Source organism: Eleutherodactylus coqui, chromosome 5 (assembly GCF_035609145.1).
Source record: "Eleutherodactylus coqui strain aEleCoq1 chromosome 5, aEleCoq1.hap1, whole genome shotgun sequence".
Lineage (NCBI taxonomy): Eukaryota > Metazoa > Chordata > Amphibia > Anura > Eleutherodactylidae > Eleutherodactylus > Eleutherodactylus coqui.
Window position 1 is genome coordinate 77,415,522 of NC_089841.1, and position 24,535 is coordinate 77,440,056.

At 43.4% G+C, this 24,535-nt stretch overlaps 1 protein-coding gene across 1 annotated transcript in view; it reads left to right on the forward strand.

Moving 5' to 3' along the window:
- Nucleotides 1-24,535, forward strand: part of HCN1 (hyperpolarization activated cyclic nucleotide gated potassium channel 1) — a 391,532-nt gene that overhangs the window by 67,104 nt on the left and 299,893 nt on the right. The window contains exon 2 of the mRNA XM_066602740.1: nt 9,418-9,841. Coding sequence (XP_066458837.1) covers nt 9,418-9,841 — 424 coding nt within the window. The remainder of the gene's footprint in view (nt 1-9,417; nt 9,842-24,535) is intronic.

Genomic DNA, 24,535 nt, shown 5'->3' on the forward strand with positions numbered 1-24,535 from the left:
TCATGTGAATGTGGGAGTCTAAAGAAACGTCTGCACAACATACGTTTAGCCAACAGCTATTGAAGACTTGATTTACATACTTCTAAGTGGTTAAATTGATATCAACTGCTGCTCGGTGCATTAGATTACACTGTGACTTCATGCTGTGAGAGAGGCAGAAAGAGCTGCTCATTCACAGTTTATATTCCCTACGTAGAATTAAAAAGAAAAAATAACAAAGATTATAGGGTTCAGAAGAATCTCCATAGGTATTACATTATACTGTATATTTCATCCAATCTCCTCTGTTTAATGGTTGTATGGTGATATACATGTGTATATCCTGAATTGCCACTTTATTAGAGACAGCAGCCCTTTCATGATTGGAGCTTTCCTGTATGTAAATTAGACATGCCACCCTGCAGTGCAGCATAAAATCAAGTGAGCAAGTTTTCCATGGATTGGTGTCAGTGTGAATCCACATTAAAATTCAAGCAATTTAAAGGGGTTGTCCCGCGCCGAAACGGGTTTTTTTTTTTTTTTTTACCCCCCCCCCCGTTCGGCGCGAGACAACCCCGATGCAGGGGTTAAAAAAACAAACCGGAGAGTGCTTACCTGAATCCCGGCGGTCCGGCGTCTTCATACTCACCCGCTGAAGATGGCCGCCGGGGTCTGCTCCCTCCGTGGACTGCAGCTCTTCTGTGCGGTCCATTGCCGATTCCAGCCTCCTGATTGGCTGGAATCGGCACGTGACGGGGCGGAGCTACACGGAGCCGGCATTCTGCACGAGCGGCCCCATTGAAGACAGCAGAAGACCCGGACTGCGCAAGCGCGGCTAATTTGGCCATCGGAGGCCGAAAATTAGTCAGCACCATGGAGACGAGGACGCCAGCAACGGAGCAGGTAAGTATAAAACTTTTGATAACTTCTGTATGGCTCATAATTAATGCACAATGTACATTACAAAGTGCATTAATATGGCCATACAGAAGTGTATAGACCCACTTGCTGCCGCGGGACAACCCCTTTAAGCAAATTTAAATGAGGCCTGGTCATGGGTAGTAGACTAGCTAGGAATAGCATTTCAAAAACTTGTGGGATTTTTTTGTACAATTGTGTGGAGAGTATATATCGCCGAAAAATATCTGATCAAGGAAAAACATCCAGCAAAAGGGGATCCTGTGGATGCAAACAACTTGCCGATAAAAGGAGTCAGAGGAAGATGTGATCAAGCATTCTAATGAACAGGTGGTGCGCGGTCAAGCAAATCCTAGCCAAATACAACAGCCATGTTCCAACTTAAATGTGCAAACATAAAAGTCACCGTGGCATTTGTGTCTGAGGGCTCAGTCAGATGAGCGGATATACCCGCGTCTTTCCACGCAGAAAAACATCCTCACCGCTGGTGCAGACGAAAATTCACACCTGTCAAAGAAGAAACATGTGGGTGGCAATAGACGTGGTCATGCGGATTTTCGTCCGCACATGCGGTGCGCTTTTTTCCGCACGGAAAAACATGCGTATATCCGCTCGTCTGACTGAGCCCTAAGGGCTCATTCATACAGCCGTATTTTTTTTATCAGTATTTTGTGACCTAAAACCAGGAGTGAAGAGAAGGTATAATGGGAAGATTTGCATGTCTTCCATATTTTAGACCCACTCCTGGTCTTGGCTCACAAAATACTGATGAAAAACACACCTGTATGAATAAGCCGTAAGGGTGTATTTATACTTAGCTGATTTGCTGGACTTGCAGCAAATTACACCCTTCCAAAAATTACATCCTATATATCCATTCAACATAGAAGAGGGTTCTTTACTGTAAGAGCAGTAAGACTATGGAACTCTCTGCCTGAGGACGTAGTGATGGAGAACTCACTAAAATAGTTTAGGGCTTCTGTCCACGGGGGAGTTTTCATTGCGTTTCCCGTGGCGATAATCCGGCCGCGGGGAACGCAGTGAATGCTCTCCATAGTATTGCTATGGAGAGCGCAGCCCCCCCTGTCCACAAGCGGAGAATCATAGTGATTCTCTGCTCATGGCCAGCAAATTGCAGCATGCTGCATATTGCCGCAAATCTGTCACATAGGCTCACCGCGGAGATTCGTCTGCCGGCTCCTGCTCCCGGGCGGCAGCTCCCACGGCGGAGATCTGCCGAGGGATTTTGCAACGTCCGCGGACAGGCGGCCTTACGTGGGGCCTGACCCCCTTTCTTGAACAATACAATATTATGTGATATAATCACTGATTACTTCAGTAGGGTCGGTGATCCGGGGATTATTCTGATTGCCAGATTGGAGTCGGGAAGGACAATTTCCTCCTTACAATGAGAAAGATTGGCTTTAACCTCATTGGAGTTTTTTTTGCCTTCTTCTGGATCAGCATTTGGGGGTAAAAGGGCTGAACTGAATGGACATATGTCTGTTTTTCCGCTTTACACACTAATCTTTTTTTTCCTTTATTTTAATCTTTATTTATATAGCTCCAAACATATTCCGCAGCACTATGTTACCTTGTATCGGGCTTGTTATTGTATTGTTACCACAGTACGGCATGTTGTGATGGCTACTGTGAACAAACCTGCTTCTGCTGCAGGAGTGACTTAAAATATGCTATGACAGAACAGGATCGTCAAGTCTTGTACTGTGCAGCACATATGTCTAGTTGGGGAATGACCTGCTTTTCTTGGAGTGTATTTAAAAATCTACTTACGATTTGGAATCCTTTTTTTTCCGAATTGTACTTTCTTTACATAATTTATTGCATTTCAAGTATGCATTCTGCAGCAGCCAACGCATGCTAAACAGGAGATGCAATCAGGTTTTTTTTTTTCTTTGAAGATGGCTGAAATCACTCCATACCCCGTATACAGAAAACTTCTCTTCCAATGATAATTGCCACTCTGTATTCCGTTGAAAGCATTTTAATTACTAACGATGTCATGGTTACTCAACTGAAAATGAATTTCTCACAAGATGATCTCTTCAATCAGCAGCTTGCAGTTCTTAGAGAATCAATGTGTCTGCACCAATCTCCACATCTCTTATTTTTTTGGATGTTTTTTTTTTTTCCAAGGATCTATCGATTAATTTAATTGTCACTATGTAATAATACTGTCCGGTTGTCTTCTGGTCTTCATTGTAACCACAGCATTGAGTAGACCGATTTTTGCTGTCACCAACATAGATTGTATTCATGCATACGGCTGAATTATTAGCACAAAAATAGCTGTTGCCTTGAATGACTATGGTAATGTTTGTTCTTGATTAAAAGAATGTTAACAATGCGCAATCAACCGGAGCTGCAGAATATGACAAGAACAGATCATTATTAAACTGGAGCACTCTTCAAATTTCTAGACAAAACAAGTCCTTTCTTGAAGACTGATGGTTATTAAATACCTGCTACCAGCTGCCACTCATATATAAAGAAGGCAATATTTTGGAAGTCCATATCCCTGTCTATACTCAGTCTCTGTTCAGATCTGTATTGGAGTGGTCAAGCGCTGGTAGATTCCGTGGGTTTGTACTCGGCTAGAATGCTGTAATGGATTGGGAAAACGCAAGAGTAAATACAGCTGTAGTTTCAAACCATTCATTGCTACAATGTAGATATTGTTACGTTTGACCCGAACATATTGATTGCGCCCTGTAAGGATGAATATATACATACACAGTATAAACACAGATATCAAAATTGTAAAAAGGAAATGCAAATGGGGAAGACAGGGAAACTAACCCTGGATACTCATAAAAGAGAAAACCGTACCTACAAGTAGAACCCCCACCCTGATGAGAGCGACCCTGCATCAAGAACCTGACTTTCCCTATATGGCGATAGAGAACAGTGGCAAAAACTAGATGACACTTAATGGATAATAAACACAAAAGTGCAGGGAAACAGATGTTCAAACATCGCAGATAAATAAACATCAGCAGACTTATTTTAACTGAGACTCAAGAAAGGACCAAGAGCCACCGACATGACCAGGGTACACTTTCAGTTAATTAATGTATCTTGTCACCACCAGGAAGCTAGGGTTTTGACAGGGCTTGGATGGAGGAACGCCCCTGTCACACCCCTAGCTCCAGATTGGGTGACATTTGTAAGGTGCTTGAAGGTCCTAGCTGCAGCGTTTGTACTGTTTTGTCCCAGCCCTGGAGGGTTAGGGTTAAGGATTAGATTTCCAGTTAGGCTTACATTATTAACTGTAAATGCAGCAGCCTTTACAGCTATAAATGTAAGCCGAATATGAAAACTAACCCCTAACCCTCCAGGGCAGGGAAAAAACAGTACAGATGCTATAGCTGTCCCTGCCGCTTCTGCCTCACCCGCCGCTCCGACTGTTGTCGCGGTCGTCCTCTCCACTTGCAGTATTGAAGAGGCTGGTGCTCCCAGCCCCGCTGGTGTGCTGAGGCACCTCTGCCGCCTCTGCGTGTGGCACCGCTTCCAGCATTGTTGCTGTCTTGATGCCGTCGCAGAACAGCAGTGGCCGGTGTCCTCCGGCACCTCTGCCTCTGGCTACGTGGTCGCTCCCTGCCTCACCGCTGTCCTCCTGCCCTGTCTGAATTTAGTAATGCTCCCCAGCCAATCCGAAGCTGGGCACGTTACTAAATTCTTTGACAGCTGGTACCTTGTCACTACCCCTAACTTCCGGTGGTAACAAGGTACAATAACACCCACTTTCAGACCAAGAGTATAACCAGTGTCTTCTGTGAAGAGGAGCTGGAATAAATATACACAAGTTAAAGTTGATTTGCCAGTCAGAACATCTAACTTCCAGCCAGCCAATCAGTCCATACAACTGCACAAAAATGTCCCCGTTGGCATCCAGCACTAAAATGTCAGTTAGCATGCACCGACATGAAGATTATGTGAGTTAGGGCTAACACTGTGACATCACCCCGGCCCTGATCCTCATTCACAGCCAGTGAGCCGTGATAGGCGTATACAGACGTAGAAATAACTGGGGGTCCTCCCAAAGGCCTTCCAGATCCAGAATACCTAATTTTATAAGACGTTATGTAAGTGTGATTTTTCCACAATACACAGACTGCATAGAAATGACCTCCTCTATGCACATCACCAGAGGGGGCAGTTAAACTACTACCTGCTGTTAGTCTTCTGTGCTGAAGCCCCTCTGATCCATCAGTTCCAGGTCCTATTTTCAGCCATTCAGTATGGCCGACACAGTCTTCAGACTACCTAATCCCCACAGTGCATTGGTAGTATTAGACGAAGAATTAGTATTAGACGCAAAGACGAAGAGTGAGAGGGAACCCAATTCTCTGCATATTGCGCTCGCATATATGCGTGCAAATATGCAGAGGATGGACCCATTGATTTCAACGGGTTCATTCCCATCTATTGTTTTTGCACGAGTATTCTCCTATTTCAGTGCACAGTTAGTTAGCAGTCTATTAGAAGTACACAAATGCACACTAACTACCCATACAATTGCACAACATGCTGTGCAATTTAGTGGGGAAAAGAACACAGGTGGAACTGATTAGGCTAGTAGCCTTTTCAATCAGGTGTGTGGCTATATCCCGTGCCCATGTGAAAAGGCAATGCAAGCGCAGAAAGTACAGTAACATGCGTAAAAACGCACAAAAAAGTGCGCTCTTCAGGATGCAAATACGCTGTGCTGCCGCATGCAGTTTTGCGCATATATCTATTTTGATGGATGAGGATAGGACATGCAATGTACACAGACAGATGTGTGTGTACTATCTAATGCTTGTTGCCCCCGAGATTCGCACTCACCTGGGGGAATAATCCCCCCTTAACAGCGGGAACTTATAATTACATCTTATTTATATGCACTATATGTAAATATAGTCTAGATTTCCCATCCAGCGGATAGATGTATAATCACTGAGGTTCTACAGCTGTGACCCCCTCTGATCACTAGATCGGGGGTCCACTGTCTCCTTCCCTATTTACCGCTTGACCGCAGTGTGGGGGAGTTTGAATGGAGCCGCAGTTGAGCCAGCAGTTAGGGTTCATGCTAAAATGGACACAGAAATATCAATCTGCTATAGAGTAGACTGCCACCACATGCCACACAGACTGGTGTTTCCCACACGGATGATAAGGCCATTCTCACATGCGTTCAGGTAAACGCCGCTCAAAACCGAGGCATTTTACAGCAATTTTGAGCCGTTTCTTATTGCATTGTGCAGCGTTTCACATTATGATGGGTGATGAGGGGGGGGTTAAAAAACACAAAAATGCATAAAAAATAGAACAGACAACGCTTGCAAATTGTGGTGTTAGAAACGCCACAAGGGCAAGTCTGTGAGGCTCCATTGAAATTAATGGGAGTGTTGTACTGCAATTAGCACTGCGCTTGGGACGCCATGCTAATTGCGGTAAAAAGCAGCCGGTGTGAGAACAACCTAAGAGATATAATAATAATATTAATAATAATCTTTATTTGTATGGTGCCAACATATTCCGCAGCGCTTACAATACAGAGGAAATAACACAAGACCACAGTTACATGAAGTAATCATTTGGTGGAAACAATAGGGGTGCGGGTCCTGCTCCAACGAGCTTACATACTACAAGTAATGGGGTGATACAGAAGGTAAAGGGGCTGGAGATGTGCACTGTATGGCAAGATGGAGAGTGAGGGATGCTATACACACAGACAATGGTCAGACTGTATAGTGGCGGAATCGGGATGACTGCAGGGGGCGGTTGATTACGGCTAGCAGGGATTGCAGTCATTAGGACAGGGAGCATGTTATCAGGCGGAGTACCGAGGGGTTTGGTTTAGGGGATATGGTATGCCTCCCTGAAGAGGTGCGTTTTTAGAGCATGCCTGAAGTTTAGTGTGTCAGTGATTGCCCGGATATTTTTTGGTAGCGTGTTCCAGAGGACTGGTGCTGCTCTGGAGAAGTCTTGGAGGCGGGAATGGGAGGTTTGAATTAAAGGGGCACTTAGTCTGATTTCATTAGCAGAGCGGAGGGCGCGTGCTGGCTGGTGGATTGAGATGAGGGAAGCAATATAGGGTGGGGCGATGCTTTGTGGATGAGGGTGATAAGTTTAAATTGTATTCTGTATTTGACGGACAGCCAGTGCAGTGACTGGCACAGGGCAGAGGCGTCCGAGTAGCAGCTGGACAGGAAGATGAGCCTGGCTGCCGCATTCAGGATGCATTGGAGAGGGTAGAGTCTGGAACAGGGGAGGCTGATTAGCAACGAGTTGCAATAATCGAGCCGATAATTGCACAATCAATCATAATGCTTTAGGTAACAAAATGCATATAAACTGTGCAGGAACATAAAATCTTGCATGTTATATGGAATCTGTGTACTTAGAGTGGGACCTTTGGTGGATAATTTGTAGAAAATGGAGATTCTGTAGGCCTTAAAGAATACAGTCCCAATGGAAAGAGATGGCAACGATCTCTGTTACCAAGTGATATATAGCTTTGATTGCAAGTATATCATTTTAACACTAGTGTTAAAGGTAACCTATTACCAGGTTCATGCTGGCCAAACCACGTCCACTGGTACACCCATCTCAGAATAAGCGAGCTGTAAAGTTTTACTTGGAGCTCTTGAGTCAAAGAGGTGAGCCGCAACGACTTCTCCCTGCTCTGATCATGTAGTCTGACAGCATTCTCCCTGCTTCTGTATAGGGAGAGAGCTGCTACAAGCAGAGAGAAGCTGGCATGGCCTGCGTGCTTAATTCAAAACCTCCGTTCAGAGCCAAACTTTAAAGTGTCTTTATTCTCAAATGAGGGCACAGTGCACACATGTCTCGGGTTCATGCTGCCCCTGGTTTGGGATAAGGTAAGCCATTAGCTTTTCAGTGGTTTTTCTAGACTAAGGTAATTTGCTGCAGTGAGTTATCAGTGCTGGTTAAATTTTGCTAGATCTGCACACCTCAGAGTTTAAGATGGGGATACCCCTTTAGTGAACTTAATAAAAAGCATGGATCAAGATGGTGTCTATAAGGATCAATGATCCCTATTGTACCATACAATCAGCAAGTCACTCTGTATGAGGTGTATTCAAGTTCTAAGGTCTCGATTTTTTTTCTAAAAAACTACCTACCAGCACAAAGTTGAAAGTATTGTCACTTCTCAACATAATCCCCCTCTTGATGTACACATGCTTCACAACGTTAATGCCATGATTGCATGACAGCTGTGAACGCTTCGTCTGTTTTGACCATTGGAAAATCGCAAATGGCACAACTAAAAATATGCATCCACCTGGGGGAATCTTTCTCCATCTTCAGGTCTTCACGCAGAATGGTGTCCACCACAGATTCTGAAGGAAAGCCAACTTTGCAGCAACCTCTGCAATGGTCAATCAGCGGTCCTCCATAACTACTTGCAAGCAGAAGTAGAAATCAGCAGTACACATAGCAGCAATAGCTCAAGGAGCAATCTAGGATGTCAGTGCACGCCTCTCCTGATGCTGGACTCCAAGCATTAAAAACAGGGCAATTCCAAAAGAGAGAAGGACAAGGCAGCACTTAGGAACTAATCTTCTTACTCATATGCTTGAGAAAGACCATAGATGTTAATTGGTCGAAACGTCGCATGTAAGTTTGGACTACAATAAAGATTCTTTTATGACTATCTACGGGTAAGAAGATTGGTTCCTAAGTGCTGCCTTGTCCTTCTCTCTTTTGGAATTGCTCCATAACTACTTGCTCCACTTGCACAATCATGTTGGTGCATGACCAAGGTTCCTGTAGTTCATTCTGCCATGTTTGGTCTTCTTTGCATTGTCACACCCACAAATGCAGATCCTTCACGTTAATGACACGGTCATTGCATGTCTGACGCAACTGACGATGCATTTCGGTGGGTGTCATTCCACGTAAGTGAAGAAAAAGGATGGGTAGACTCTGTTCTTGGAACGTGAATGTTGCCATTTTAAGTATTCATACTGCTTCTAACTCCAACCACTGTCACATAGGTTCTATGTACTCAACTATGCTGCCATTGGTCTCAATCATTAATGAAGAATGCGTCTTCTAAAATGTGTCCCAGTTTTCTATCTGCTCCTGTCCCCAAGAAAAAAATGAAGGAGACCTTAGAACTTGAATGAACCTCGTATTCATGAGAGGCCATGAGTCAATGCACTAGCTGCAGTACATGTGTAACTCGTATGGAAATAAAGAACAAATGATCCCAAGAAACCACATATACACTGCTATTATTACAACATTTTCTGTGTAGTTTAATGAGACCGAGCTGAATCAATATCCACTAATTTGCAGCATTCACAAAGACTCTATGTAAATGTGGAAGACTATGCTTTCAGTCTTTGATTGCTATGGAAAATGACTCATTATAATGCATTCTCACAAAATACAGTCCTCACGCTTGTTATTATCATGCAAATTAAATGAGGAAGTACATGATGTAATCTCTGCCTTCTAATTATTTGGTATTTTGATGTTTTGCAGGTTTTACTGGGACCTAATAATGCTGATTATGATGGTGGGGAATCTTGTCATTATTCCAGTCGGGATAACCTTCTTCACAGAACAGACGACAACACCGTGGATTATATTCAATGTCGCCTCCGACACAGTTTTTTTATTTGACTTGTTCATGAATTTTAGGACTGGGATCGTCATTGAAGACAATTCTGAAATAATACTAGACCCCAAAGTCATAAAGATGAGTTATTTAAAGAGTTGGTTTGTTGTTGACTTCATCTCTTCCATTCCCGTGGATTATATCTTTCTCATTGTCGAGAAAGGCATGGATTCTGAGGTTTATAAGACTGCCAGAGCACTCCGCATTGTGAGATTTACAAAAATTCTCAGTTTGTTGCGCCTGCTTCGACTTTCAAGATTAATTAGATACATTCATCAGTGGGAAGAGGTAAGAAAGTCACCTCAAGTCAAGATGTTTTCTTATTATCTGTACGCAAAGTTCTCTCTTTATTGTTGATTTCTTCCTATTTTGATCATCTCGGCCTTTTTTTGCATCAAATTATATTTTGACAATTTTATGACATTTTTTTACTTTTTATGTAGACATTTTTCATGACCGTTTGTATGAACTAAACAAAATTTGAGTTTTGGATAGGTTATAGAGTATCTGAACCTTTCAAGGATTCATTAGAAATAGAGATGAGCGAGCATACTCGCTAAGGGCAATTGCTTGATCGAGCATTGCTCTTAGAGAGTACCTGCCAGCTCGGGAGCAAGATTCGGCGGCGGGCGGGGAGCGTTGGGGGAGAGCGGGGAAGAATGGAGGGGAGATCTCTCCCTCACTCTCTCCCCCACCGCTCATGGCCGCAACTCACCTGTCACCCGCACCGGCAGCCGAACCTTCTCTGCCGAGTCGGGAGATACTCGCTAAGGACAATGTTCAATCGAGCAATTGTCCTTAGCGAGTGTGCTCGCTCATCTCTAATTAGAAGTTTTTTTTGTTGCATGTTGCTTTGACTTCTTCCATTTTAGGATGGTAGTGAAAAAAAAAATTAAAATTAGAAGCCAGTGAGTGCCCTCTTTTGGTGATAAAATCCAGAAACTCTGATCTAACCTGTTATGTGATTAGTGTTTCCACATAGTCAAACACCTGTGGCACATACTACCCATTCTCCACCTCCTCTTGCTTTGTGAGCTCACCTCTCCTACTCTGGGCAACTATTTCATACTCCCTTTCGCACTAATGAAGGATGTAATGGTCGTTTTAATTGGTGCTTGTTTAATTTTTTAAAATCGGTTTATGGGGATGAGCGATCGCTAATATGATCGCTCACTCCAATAGGCCAGATAAAAGTCTCCCTGTTCATATGGAGAGATGTACCACCAATCAACAAACATTTTTATACTCGCATTAAAGATCTGATCAGCAGAGGAACGAGCGATAGCTTGGGTTTGGGCTGAACGTCGGTTCCTTTACATGGTCCAATTGCTAGGTGAAAGAGAATTCTGAGGAACGCTCAGGCTTGATAACTGGCACATGAAAGGACTATAGTTCTCCTCAATACTTTATTTCTCCCTTCAACTCCTGTGATGACTCTTCTCAGACACTGCAGTTTGCCATGTGATATCCTTTAGAGAAGACAGCTGCAGGATCAATCCCTGTATTGGAGTTTTACTGGTAGCACCGGACCAGAACGGTGACTCTTTGTAGTCAGAATCCCATAGTTAAAGCGACCCTCCAGTTTCAGGACAAAGTTCTTCCCCAGGACTGGAGAGGCAGGGGAACATTAGTTGCAGTTGTTCTTCACTGCCACCCTTCTGATCTGCCTGTTCAAGATGGCCGCAGCAATTTTCTAACTGGCCAGTGGTGATCACATGAGCAGCTGCGATTAATCAGACAGTTAATATAGTTCATTAGTAGTCTAACACTACTAATGCATTGTGTGGATTAGGTAGTCTTGAAGGACTGAGGCAAAGGCCGGCTGAGTGGGAAGGGGGAAGCAGACAACCTGGACATTTGAGCTCGTGGACACAAATGGGTTCTGTTTGATATAGCGGTGAATGGGCTGAAACATAGGCCCATTCACAAGTATTGACCATGAGGTATAGTACATATAGTGGAGAAGTAATAGGATGTGGCCACATATTAAATAGTCTCAACTTCTTGCACAAAACCTGGCTTAATAGTAGAACTTGCAGTGATAAAACACCTTCTGCTCACCATCGAACAAAGAAGCAGTGATTACAAGTCATGTAGTGGCACTGGTTGCGTCTCATTTCCCAAGAGAGGGTCGGTGTTACAGAAATCTTCTTCTATACTGGAGACTCACTTTCTCATGGAAGGTTCAGTTCTGAGCAGAGTCCAGGTTATACAGGCACCAAAATTGCGACAGCGTACTCCTTCCAGCAATGTTCTCTTCCAACCAACTCCACCGTATCCTCTTCCTGTTCCCACTCAGAGTGAGTCCAAACCCCGGCACCACCATACAAACCCCCACTTAAAGTAACAGTAATATATACATATACTGTATATAAAATAACAGTAAAATTACACCATAGGGAGCGTAAGGGTATACCTCCATCCCTCACAGTCTGTGTCGGTCATCTGAATGGTTGAAAACAAGACCCAGAACTTGCACACTGGAGGGCCAGTAGAGAAGAACAACTGCAGGTAATCTACCTCCATGTGACTCCGGTCCTGGGACACAATTTTGTCTGGAAACTGGTGGATCACTTTAAGGGCTCTTTCACAGGAGCAGCGCGGCTATCTGAATGTTAAATCGGGTGAACTAATAACAGCCTTGAGTGTGCCGCACCCCTCCCTCTGCCTCCTCCCTTTGTTAGCTGATTCCCATAGGAGTCTATGGGAACTGGTGGCGCTGTGCCATCAAAAGAAAAGACATGCCCTATCTTCTGATGACGAGAATACTCAGCGTTTAAAAAATGTGCCTATTGCGCCATCGGAGCGTCAAAAAACAATGGGTTCTTTTAGATGCAATTTTTTGACGCATCTACTCAGTGTCAAAACAATGCTTGTGTGAAAGAGCCCTGAAGGGGGCGTTTGAGGCTTTTTTTTCAAAGGCAGCACATTTTTTAAAGCATATACTGGTACATTCCCCCATACAAAGCCTCCGCTTCCACCTTACCAACTAGACTTTGCTTACATGACTGCCGCGGGTTTTGTGTATATTGGCAAGTCACTGCTACAATCTTGTAAACAAAGCCTGCCGGGAGGAACGCGGTGGTGGCGCTGCACTGACCGGGGATCCAGCTGGTTAGCGCAGCAGCATTTTTTTATTTTCAACATCTGCTACCTTTAGAGAAAAAAACTTGGACAACCGTCTAAACTAAAAAAAATATATGAACACCAGCAGCAAATACACCAAAGAATAAAACAGGACTCGCAATACGTAAAGAGACGCACAATATAGCTGGAAAAAGAACACATCTGGAGCTCAGGCTAAACGGCTATTTAAACCGGGATGTGGTTGTATTCCGTGCAAAAAAAAACGTGCCCTGCGGGCGCAAAAGTTGTAGTAGAATATGTCGATCCAGATAAAAAATTGCTTATAGCACAAACACATTGCGCTGTCGCACACAATTGTCGTATGACCATCTGAAGCTGCCCTAAGGGGTATTTATGCACATTTGCATGATGGGTGTTGTGGTTTTGGGCATGTGTGCGTATTTTGCTGTATTTTTTGCACGCGCATGCCCTGTGTATTTGCGCTAACCAAAACACATGCAAGCACGCTCCCATTGATTTCAATGAGCAATTAAGTTTATTAGTATAATGAAATACACACGAAAATAGAACATTCTGCATATTTTTGGCGCAAATTAAATGCGTACGCAAAATATGCTCATGTCAACAAACCCATTAAAATCGATAGGTTCTGTTCACTGTATATTGAGGTTTTACATGCATAATAGTGCATCCGTGTGAATAAGCCCCAAGGATGAGATGGTACATTTAGAGGTTCGTATAAAGGCTCAAATGGCCGTACTGCAGATCCATATTATCTGCATCTCGGCACCCAAATACATCTATGGGCACATGTTTTGCCAAAGCACAGTGGCTGTAACCCATCCATGGTGCCATCTGGCCCAAGTCAGTAGAATTATGATGGACATAACTGTTGCGTTCTGGCCATCTAGTACCTAAAGCGGTCACACAAGATAGATGAGATAATTAGTCCACAGTGCTACCTAATGAAAATTGTAACTATAAGACTTCTTCAAAAGACAGTTATGGCCTCCTGTACACCCCTCATGGTTTGTGCTTCTGGAACGTCGGGGTTGACAAGAAGTGAAGTGCAGTAGAAATATTGATTGTTTTTTCGTAAATTTTCTTTCAGCCAAATATCAATTAGAGGTCCATACTGGACACAACATTGAGTTGATGATTACTTGGAAACTTTCTGTTTATTTCACATCTAGGTTTTGACACCATAAAGTAAATGCATGGCACACAAATGTCTTGCGTTGGGTGTGCCATAGTTGTGCTATATGTTTTTAATATTATCAAATAAAATGTAGTTTTAATGGATTAGTCTACTCTATGATGGACATGTAGAGAGGGGTTGTCTTCATATGGATAGGAGTGATCTACAAGGCGTTGGACAAACCCTTTAATGAGGGCAATGAGTGGAAAATCATATCTCAACTTGCTTCGAGGTGAGTAATATCATAGCAGGGTAGTTAAATGACGCATTTGGAAGTAAAGTCTGAATTTTACATTTTTGTCCTGCAAAACACTCCGTCCTCCATTATATCCGATATCAACCGTCCGGCTATTAACGTTGTACAATTATGTCCTGAGTAAATTCCTTTCCCTTCGCTAGATGAAAGTTTATAATTCAATCAATTCCTGAGGAAAATGTCTGGAAATCTTCTTAGGTTTTCCTCTAAATGTAATTTGCACCTTAAGAACTTTTTGCAATAGGCTTTCATTTTGCTTAGAAATAAATATTTCATCCTTTCTGCACATTAATAGACCAAGGAAATGTATTCACTAAAAGATCAACCAAGTGAAAAAATAAATAAGATTGTACTGCCGTCTAAGCAGAAATGCTAAATTTAACCTTTGCTATTAAATCAAATATTAAATTATATTTAATATTCTTTTTAATTTGTCAAACTCAGCCAGCAGTGCCCATTGTAATACGGCATACATGAGGAATCACCCAGTTTGACCTTGATGTATTTCTAGCTAGAGGGGAAGTAAAGTCTATTGGAGGCGCCATAAGGACTTGGAATAGTTAATTATGTTTGTTACAGATCCCCGGCTTATTTTGCCCTAAGAAACTATTTTTTTTAGTAACATTCAGTAAATTTCATTTATTCTGACAGTCTTAACATAAATATGTAATGTGCCATTTTAACTGCTGTGGGAGGCATTTTCCAAAAAAGCAAAAAAAGAAGTTTTATTAGATTTGGTTTTTTTTAGAGTGACTGCATTTTCTATGTATATAACAACACGCTCATTTTACTAACCGGTTTGCAATAAGTTTATGATACGGAAGAGTTCATTTTTATATTGTTTGCCTTGTAAACATGAAAATAACATTAAAGGGGTATTCCCGAAGCTTAAAATTGATTTACAAACACTCTGTCCTTCCGGTGACCAGGACATGTGACTGTTGTAGCCTATCACTAGCCTTGGCAGTGACCTTCTATAGGCAGTGATTGGCTGCAGCAGTCACATGTTCTGGACAGCAGCAATCAGTAATAGCAGACTGGTTGTGAAGCAATTTTAAGTTGTAGGAATACCCTTTTAAAGGAGTTACGTCGTGGCATGAACTACGCCATTAGAATATATGGACTTCGTTGGGGGTAGTTGGGATGCTGCTTTATCAGCTAGAATGGAGAGCTGCTGTGGCAGACCAAAACATCACATGGCCGACCAAGTTGAGTGTCCAGAATGTAATACTATATTTCCCCTGCAACAAACACTACAAGAAAAAATTAAACCTGATAGCAGCTGATTAATGGGAGTTCTATGAAGAGTGGAGGACCCCCAATCTGTTAAGAAAGCGTGGCTAAACTTGCTGCCATGTTTTACTTCCTATATCCAGAGGAGTATAGTTTCTTCTTGTAGAGACCACCTAGTAGCCATGAGGAGACTTAAAAGGCCATGCAATGCTATTCTGGGAAATCTGGTATGCAAATGGTAAATGCTACAATGTCTTGGCAGTGCCACCGATTAGAAGGTAGCTTTCTTGCAAGTCAATTTCCAATTTTTTAACGGACTTTGTAACATGACTGGGAATATAAACCAAAACCAGAGTCCCCTCCAGAAGGAAAAATGAACCACTTACAGAGAGGCTGTTTCGGAGTTTTTGCCCCTCATTAGTGTACTGTAGGCTTCTTGATGGCTAGGTGAGAGGTCTATAGCTTGGGTCAGGAGGAGTAAAGTTTCTCCTTGTGAAGAGTGCATTGTACTTGCTCTGTGTATGTAACAGCCTCAAACATCATGATTGATGGTGAACATGACGGTGTAAGAGCACAAGGATGTGAAGGCACAGCATTACATGCATGGACTTTTTGCTAAGCTATATGTAGGGGTAGTTTTCTGTCAAGACTCTTGGTTGTTTTTTATTGACAAGAGAGCACACAGTCAGTGTGATACCTGTGATAGCAGTGTGATGCAGTAAAGCTCAGGAGGGTTTACTGGTGCTGGAGCCATTGTTGGGCATACGCCTTTGCTTCAAGCTTTTCCCCTGTACTAGTGGTACAGGAAATTTGGTCTGACAGAGATTGTACCCAAGTGTGGGTTGAGGGGCCAAATTTGCCAGGGCAGTGACCAGTGATGAAGGCAATGTGTCTGGGACAATGGTGACAGAAGTAGGTTCAAGCACTGATGGAGCACCAAGTAACTGGGTGTAGCACAAGAGACATTATTGTATTGAAACCATCACCCTGAGGACCACTACACTGTAGAACCTGCATTACAAAGCTTGTGCCTCTCCTACTCCAGAAAAATGACATTTGATTGCGTTGAATATTGTTTACACTAAGTAAAAGTTTGTAAGTGGTCAAGTTTTACTGGCATTGAGAGACTGTTCCAAAACATCCATCAGACTCCTTCCCAATGTTGGGAAATTTATGTTGTTCTTTTGAGTTCTACTAGACAAAGTCGAAACAGAGTTGTCCCTTGTCTCCTGTGTCTTTTTCTCTCTCTGCAACAATCCCTGAGGCCTCCTGCCCTACCATCTTAGACCTTACAGTACAAAAAGCTAGACCTACAGCAGTTGGCTGATTGCTACACCGTTTACGCTTTTTTTTTAACCTAAAGTAGACAACCCAGTTCTCAGCAGACTTGCACTATCCATGTACAGTACAACAGACAGCCATTCATTCGAAAGGCTGAGTACAATACTTTTTTACCTTGCATTAGAAATGCATAGCTGATAGCAACTCTTTCCGCTTTTTGCCAGGATTGTAAGAAGCTGGGCCTGTGGCAAAAAAAGAGGTTCCTTCTGAAAAACCCTTTTAAGGATGTGTTGTATAGAGCATTTGCCTGGTGCAAAACTTTACAATGCATACAAATAACTTAACTAACCAGATGATACTTGTAAAGCAATGGGAAAATAATAAATTCCCATTGACATAAATGAGTATATGGTGCACTTATGTCCACAGATAGATACAGTAGCATGCAGCAAATTATATGTATACCTATTTAATATCATATCTGTTACTTGACTTTATTCTTGTCTCTAGACTAGAAGCAAGGGTATGAAACTGAAAGGGAGGAGACACAGATTAGATATTAGAAAAAACATTCTGACAGTGAGGGTGATCAATGAGTGGAACAGGTTGCCACAGGAGGTGGTGAGTTCTCCTTCAATGAAAGTCTTCAAACAAAGGCTAGACAAATATCTGTTTGGGATGATTTAGTGAATCCTGCACTGAGCAGGGGGTTGGACCCGATGACCCTGGAGGTCCCTTCCAACTCTACCATTCTAGGATTCTTCCCTGTAAGTCTTCACCAGTTCCCTATATAAATCAAACTATGTCCCTTTCTTAAAGGAAACGTTCCAGCACCTTTGAGCCCCATAAACTTCAATATTGGGCTCAAAAGTGTGTACAGGGCATTCCACGAAAGCTGCTTTTTAAACTCACTGGGTCCCCCATTTTAGCATTGTGGCCCCCAAAATTTGGGGCATGCACACGATGTGACTCTTTTCAGATGTAGAGATCAATGAGAAAGCGTGTGCACATTGCCTTCTAAAAGGTTACGCTGTGTGCGTGCGCTGATTTCTCAAGGGCACAGTGCTGGAATGGGGGATGTGGTGAGTATAAAAAGCCATCCCCTGGAACCCCGTTCCCTCACCTCTAAGCCCCACAGTATATAGAGCTCAAAGCTGCTGGCAGGATCCCTTTTAAATGTGGTGTCTCATGTTGTTGATCCTGACCACCTACTGTCTGACACCAGATTACATCAATGTCCTGAGGTCCAAGTACTGTATGTTTGTCTCTTCCAGTAACAAAGTGCTCTTTATGACAAAAATAATTTACCCATTGCAAATATTTGTTCAAAACTTTGAGTTCAGTCATCCGTGTGATTGTTTTCTCAGACCTGAGAAGAAATTTGCAATTTGGCGTATTTCTTCATACTTTCTATATTGTCTTTTTTAAAGCTCAGAATGCAGTTTCATACAATCTGCAAGATATGGACATATGGCACCATTCATAATTTTTGACCCTTTTGTCTTTATTTCAAGGGAGGGGCTTAAAAACTTACTTTTTAATTGGTTGTTTGTGTTACAATTTTTAATCTTCCCTTTCCCTCGGGCAATTTTAAAAATTGTTTCAGGTATAATATTACCAATTACTCTTGACCTGTCACAAGCTCAAGCAGAAGCCATAAAAGTACAAAGCGTCTAATATTAAAAAGGAGATTTCAGCAAGTAAATAATACTAAAAAGGAAGAAGGGACATCAAAATCTATTCAGTCCCGCAGCGAAGAGAAGACTGAATGAAGTGCTGGTTGCACAAGCGCAGCGGCGCTCCATTCACTTTTAATGGGACAGCCGAGATACCCGAGTGGCACCTTTTCGGGTATTTCCTTCAGCCTCATTGAAATGAATGGAGTGCTGACTAGAGATGAGCGAACATGCTCGTTTAGAGCAATTACTCGATCGAGCATCGCTTTTTTCGAGTAACTGTCTAATCGGGCGAAAAGATTCGGGGGGTGCCGGGGGTGAGCGGGGGGTTGTGGTGGTTAATGGGGGGAAAGAGAGAGAGCTCCCCCCTGTTCCCCCTGCTAACCCCCGCTCCACCCTGCCATCCCCCGAATCTTTTCGCCCCCGAGTAGGCAGTTACTTGAAAAAAGCGATGCTCGATTAAGTAATTGTCCTAAACGAGCACGTTCGCTCATCCCTAGCGCTGACCATGCAAATCATAAGACTCCCACCGATCAGCATTTTTTTTCTCCATAAACAGCACCACCCTTGTCTATAGGCTGTGCTTGGTTTCGTAGCTCATCCCCATTCACTTGAAGCAATAAGAAAGCTAAATCTAATGGTCTGAAAAATATTACTTTCTATGCAAAAACTTGTGATTTCCAGAAGGTATCATCTCTTCATCGGCAAGTTTCCCCTGTGAATTCTAATCCTTTTTCTCCTATCTGTTACTGTCATAAGGCACTGAAATTGGAAAGAACATTTATTCTTGACTTGCTGAGCGTTATCCCGACGACCACCCATTAGACCTGGTTAGACTCTTCTAATCTTATATTCGGCTGGTAAATTGACTGCCGCTTTTATTAATCACATGGAGATCTTAGAAAGGGACCCCAGCCGAGCTGAGCCCAAATGAACACTCAAATCCTGCAGTGAGTCCAAATAAATACTGACAACAGTCAGTCGTTTTAGGTTCTTGTGTGGGTGTTTGTGCTTCGAAGGGTTGGCGCTGCATGCGTCTAACTGCTGGGGGGTACAAAGCTGCACCTTTTGGAAATGATCCATGCACGGCAGGGCAGTTGATGCTCCAGGCCGGCTTACTTCTTTGCTAATTGATTTTTATCACCACAATGCAAAAGTTTTCTACATTAGAACTTCTGAAACTGTCTCCTTTTTTCCCCTTGACTTGTAAGTATAGGTAGTATCACATTATATACAGCAGCATTAACTATGGATTACACTGGATGAGGGTGTCCAACCTCACTCTTAGGCCGCCTGCAGACGAGCGGGTCGGATCCGGCAGCGAGAAATCTCGCCGCGCGATCCGACCCCAGAGCCTGCAGGGACGAGCGCGTACTCACCCGCGCCTGGCGGCCCCGGCTCTTTGATGTGCCGGCTGCCGCGCAGCCGGCGCATGCGCAGACCGGAGCCGGCGGCCAGGTGAGTGCGTGCCCCGCAGAAAATTAGAACATGCCGCGGTTTGTTTGCCGCGCGAGATTTCGCGCGGCCAAACCGCGGCCGTCTGCATAGGAGTGCGTATTGTAATGCACTCCTATGCAGACTTTCAGCGGCGGAAATCCCGCGGGAAATCCCGCGGCGGGATTTCCGCTCGTCTGCAGGCGGCCTTAAAAGGAGCCACAGGGGTGGAGGTCTACTGATAGAGCAAAGTTTAACTTGACTCTTAGCACATTTAAGAGGTAGGCATTTAACCCCTTGCAGTATTGATCTATCCTCAGGGCTCACTGCAACTATGGGATCTATGCCTTTTATTGGACTTCTGGCTCCAACCCCAATTCGGACAGAGCTATCAACATCCGGCCCACTGCAGTGAGTGCTAGGACTGAGATCAGCTGACCACTGGGGTTCTCAAGCAGCAGACCCCCACTGATCAACTATTGATGGCCCATCCTGAGGATAGGTCATCAATACTGTGAGGACTTACATGCCCAGTATACCCCTTTAAATAAACTGTTGCACAAAACTTTTTTTTGCTTCTTCAATAGCTTTTCAGTGTTGTTTTCTTGTGTTAACCCCTTAGTAACCAAGCCTGTTTGCGCCTTAATGACCAGGACAAATTTTGCAAATCTGACATGTGTCACTTTAACATGGAAAAACACCAGAAAGGTTTTGCATTTCCAAGCGATTCTGACATAGTTTTTTCGCCACATGTTGTACTTCATTTAGGCGGAAAAATTAGACTGATAAAATTTGTGTTTATTTATTAAAAGCGCCAAAATTGGGAAAATTTAGAAAAAATCGTCATTTTTTCAAATTTCCAACTGCAATATCTTAAATATGTCCAAACATAATATAGAAATTTTTGCTAAGATTTATATTTCCACCCGTTTACTTTATTTTGGGTGCACATTGGAAAAACTTTTGGTTTTTTTTAACCATTTAGGAGACGTACAAATTTAACATTACTTTTTAGCATTTTGAGGAACACTTTGTTTTCCTACACCAAGCCAAGATTGGAAAGGCTCATGAGTGTCAGAATAATAGATACCCCCACAAATGACCCCATTTTAAACACTGCACCCCTTAGTGTATTCACTGAGGGGTGTCATGAGTATTTTGACCCCACAGTTTTTTTTCAGGAATTAATTTAATTTAGAGGAGAAAAAGTAAAATTTCATATTTTTGCAAATCTATCATTTTAAAGACATATTTTTTTCCTATAGTTTTCATGAAAATGAGGATTAACACCCCTAAATGGATACCCCTGTTTCTCCCGTGTTCAGAAATATACCCATTGTGGCCCTAAAGTTATATCTGAGTCCACAACGGGGCCCAAAATGAAAGGAGTAGTCAGTGTCTTTCAAAACAGAAATTTTGCTTGAAGTCCTTTTAGACCCCATAGCACACATGTAGAGTTCTTGAGCGCCCAAAACCATAGAAAACCCCCACAAATGACCCTATTTTGAAAACTAGCCCCTTAAGGAATTTATCTAGGGGTGTACTGCATATTTTGACCCCACAGTTTTTGAATGAATTCAAGCCAATCAGAAGGAAAAAAATTGTGATTTTCGTTTTTTTGGCAATTCTGTCATTTTAAAAACAGCTTTTTTTGTACAGCACACATATGAATGAAGACTTGCACCCAAAAATGGATACCCCTGTTTGTCCCGTGTTCAGAGACATACCCATTGTGGCCCTAATCTTATGTCTGGATGCACAACAGGGCCCAAAATGAAAGGAGTAGTCAGTGGCTTTCAGAATATAGATTTTGCTTGAAGTCCTTTTAGGCCCCATTGTCCACTTGTAGAGTTCTTGAGTGCCCATAACCATATAGAACCCCCAAAAATGACCCCATTTTGAAAACTAGACTCCTTAACGAATTTATCTAGGGGTGTACTGCGTATTTTGACCCCACAGTTTTTGAATAAATTCAAGCAAAGCAAAAGGAAAAAATTAGGATTTTCGTTTTTTTGTCAATTCTGTCATTTTAAAAACAGCTTTTTTTATACAGCACACATATGAAGGAAGACTTGCACCCCAAAATGGATACCCCTATTTGTGCTATTTTCAGAAATATACCCATTGTGGCCCTAATCTTATGTCTGCATGCACAACGGGGCCCAAAATGAAAGGAGTAGTCGGTGGCTTTCAGAACATAGATTTTGCTTGAAGTCCTTTTAGGCCCCATTGCCCACTTGTAGAGTTCTTGAGCGCCCAAAACCATAGAGAACCCCCACAAATTACCCCATTTTGAAAACTAGACCCCTTAATGAATTTATCTAGGGGTGTACTGTGTATTTTAACCCTACAATTTTTGAATAGATCTAAGCGAAGCAGTAAGAAAAAATTACGATTTTCATTTTTTGGGCTATTGTGTCAATTTAAAAACAGTTTTTTTTGTACAGCACACATATAAATGAAGACTTTCACCCCAATTTGGATACCCTTGTTTGTCCCGTGTTCAGAAACATACCAATTGTGGCCCTAATAGACTTACAGGACACATGGCTAGGCCTATAATGAAAGGAATACCCGTTGGATTTCAGGGTACAACTGAATAAATTCCAGGCCCCATTGCCCACTTATAAAGCCATTGAGCGGCCAAAACTATAAAGAACCCCCTCAAATGACCCTATTTTGAAAACTAGACCCCTTAACAAATTCATCTAGGGGTGTACTGCGTATGACACAGTATTTGAATGAATCTAAGCAAAGCAGAAGGGAAAAGTTACGATTTTCAATTTTTTGGCAATTTTTTAAATTTATAAACAGTTTTTTTGTACAGTGTACATAGGAATGGAGACATTCACCCCCAAATGGATCCCCCCGTTTGTCCCGAGTTCAGAAACATACCCATTGGGGCCCTAATTTACTTACAGGACGCATGGCAAGGCCTATAAAGGAGGGAACACCCGTTGGATTTCAGGGCACAACTGAATAAATCCCAGGCCCCATTTCTTATTTGTACGGAATAAAAATTGACTCCCTAAAAATTCCCCCCTCCTCTCATGCTTTTTGGGGGTATTTTGTGACCTTAGTGGCAGGGACGGGGTGTAAAAAGTGGCGTTCCGTGAGTCTCCGCAAGCTTGATGAGGTGCGGAGGTCTTGCACAGAAGGCGCTCAACAAGCTGCTCCTGGAACTGCATGAAGGCGAGCGTTCCCAGGGCTTCTTGTAAAATACGTATTACAGGTAGCGGTCTGAACAACGCCGGGCTCACACAGCCGTAGGCGGAATCTGCTTGCGGAGGCCCGCAGGGGATCCCATCTGTGAGCCTGGCTGTGACCCTGCATACGGCCGCGTAATGTACTGCGCATAACTGCGTACTTACACGGGCGGTCATGCGCAGTACACCTTTTTTTTGTTTGTATTTCCGGCACCATCGCTTAGCGATGATGCGGGTACCCGCAGCCCGTACACAACGTAGTTGCGTATGGGCAGCGGGTATATCCACGACCATGGAGCACAATGGGCTCTATGTTGCGGATATCCACAGTAAAATAGAACCTGCTGCGTTCCGTTTTCTGCGAGTGGATTACACAATTCCAACCCGCTAATCTGAGTGGAATTGTGTAATCCAATGCGATTGATCTGCATATTAGCGCGGATCAGACGCATGCGGAATCCGTAATTCCTATCCAGTCATGTGAGACCGACCTATGTTAGAGCGCTACTTTTTTATTACGTGACAAGGGACCGCTCAACGAGGCCACCCGTCACTGCTCCAGGCTCTCAGCGACCGTTGGTCGCCGAGAGCAAGGGGATTTTAATTTTCCTGGGCTCCCCCGACTCCTGCGCATGTGTCCGGTGTTTTGCCGGCGGTCACATATGCAGAATTCGGGTAAGTTCACGGATGAGGATCGCGTCGGGGTGCAAATACGGAGGCCTCTGGTAAAAAGTTTCATCTCCTCTCACCGATCGCATCGGTGAGGGGAGATGAACCTTCACCTTTTTTAAAAAACTTTTACGTGATCGCCATTATCCATTGTATAACGGCGAACACGTGATCAGGAACCGCTCACCGCGGCCCCCCGTGAAATCTCCAGGCTCTTGGCTCAGTTTTGTAGCCAGGAGCAGGGAGAATTTCAATTATCCTGGCAATCCACAGCTTTTGCGCATGCGACCGCCATTTTGGCGATGGGCGTGTGCGCAGAAGCTGGGGTAAGGTCCGCGGATAAATCTGGGGGCCTTATGTACGTACTTTTATCCTCCATTACGGATATGATCCGTGAGGGGAGATGAAACGTACGCTTTTTAAACTTTTTAAAAACTTTTTAAAACTTTTTTGAACTTTTTTTTTTTAACTATTTTACACTTTTTTTTAACTTTACATGATCACTGTCATCCATTGGATGACAGTGATCATCTCTGCAGTGACATCCCTCTGCTCTTGGCTACACATGGCAGTCAGGAGCAGAGGGATTTTGAATTTCCCGGGGCTCAAGCCCCTCTGTGCACGCGCCCGATGTCAATCATCGGGCACGCATGCGCAGAGGGGGACTTTGGGTCCCGGAACACCGGGGACATCGGCGGACCCGAGGTGAGTATTTTCACCTCCCCTCATGGATCCAATCTATGAGGGGAGGTGAAACTAGCACTTTTTAAAAACTTTTTTAACTTTTTCGCGATCGCCGCTATCCATTGGATAGCGTCGATCGCGGGCCCGGAGACCGCTCACCGCGGTCCCCGGTAACACCTCCTGGCTCCCGGCTACCTTCAGGAGCCGTGAGCCAGGAGATTTTGAATTTGCCGGGGGCTCCCGGGCTTCTGCGCGTGC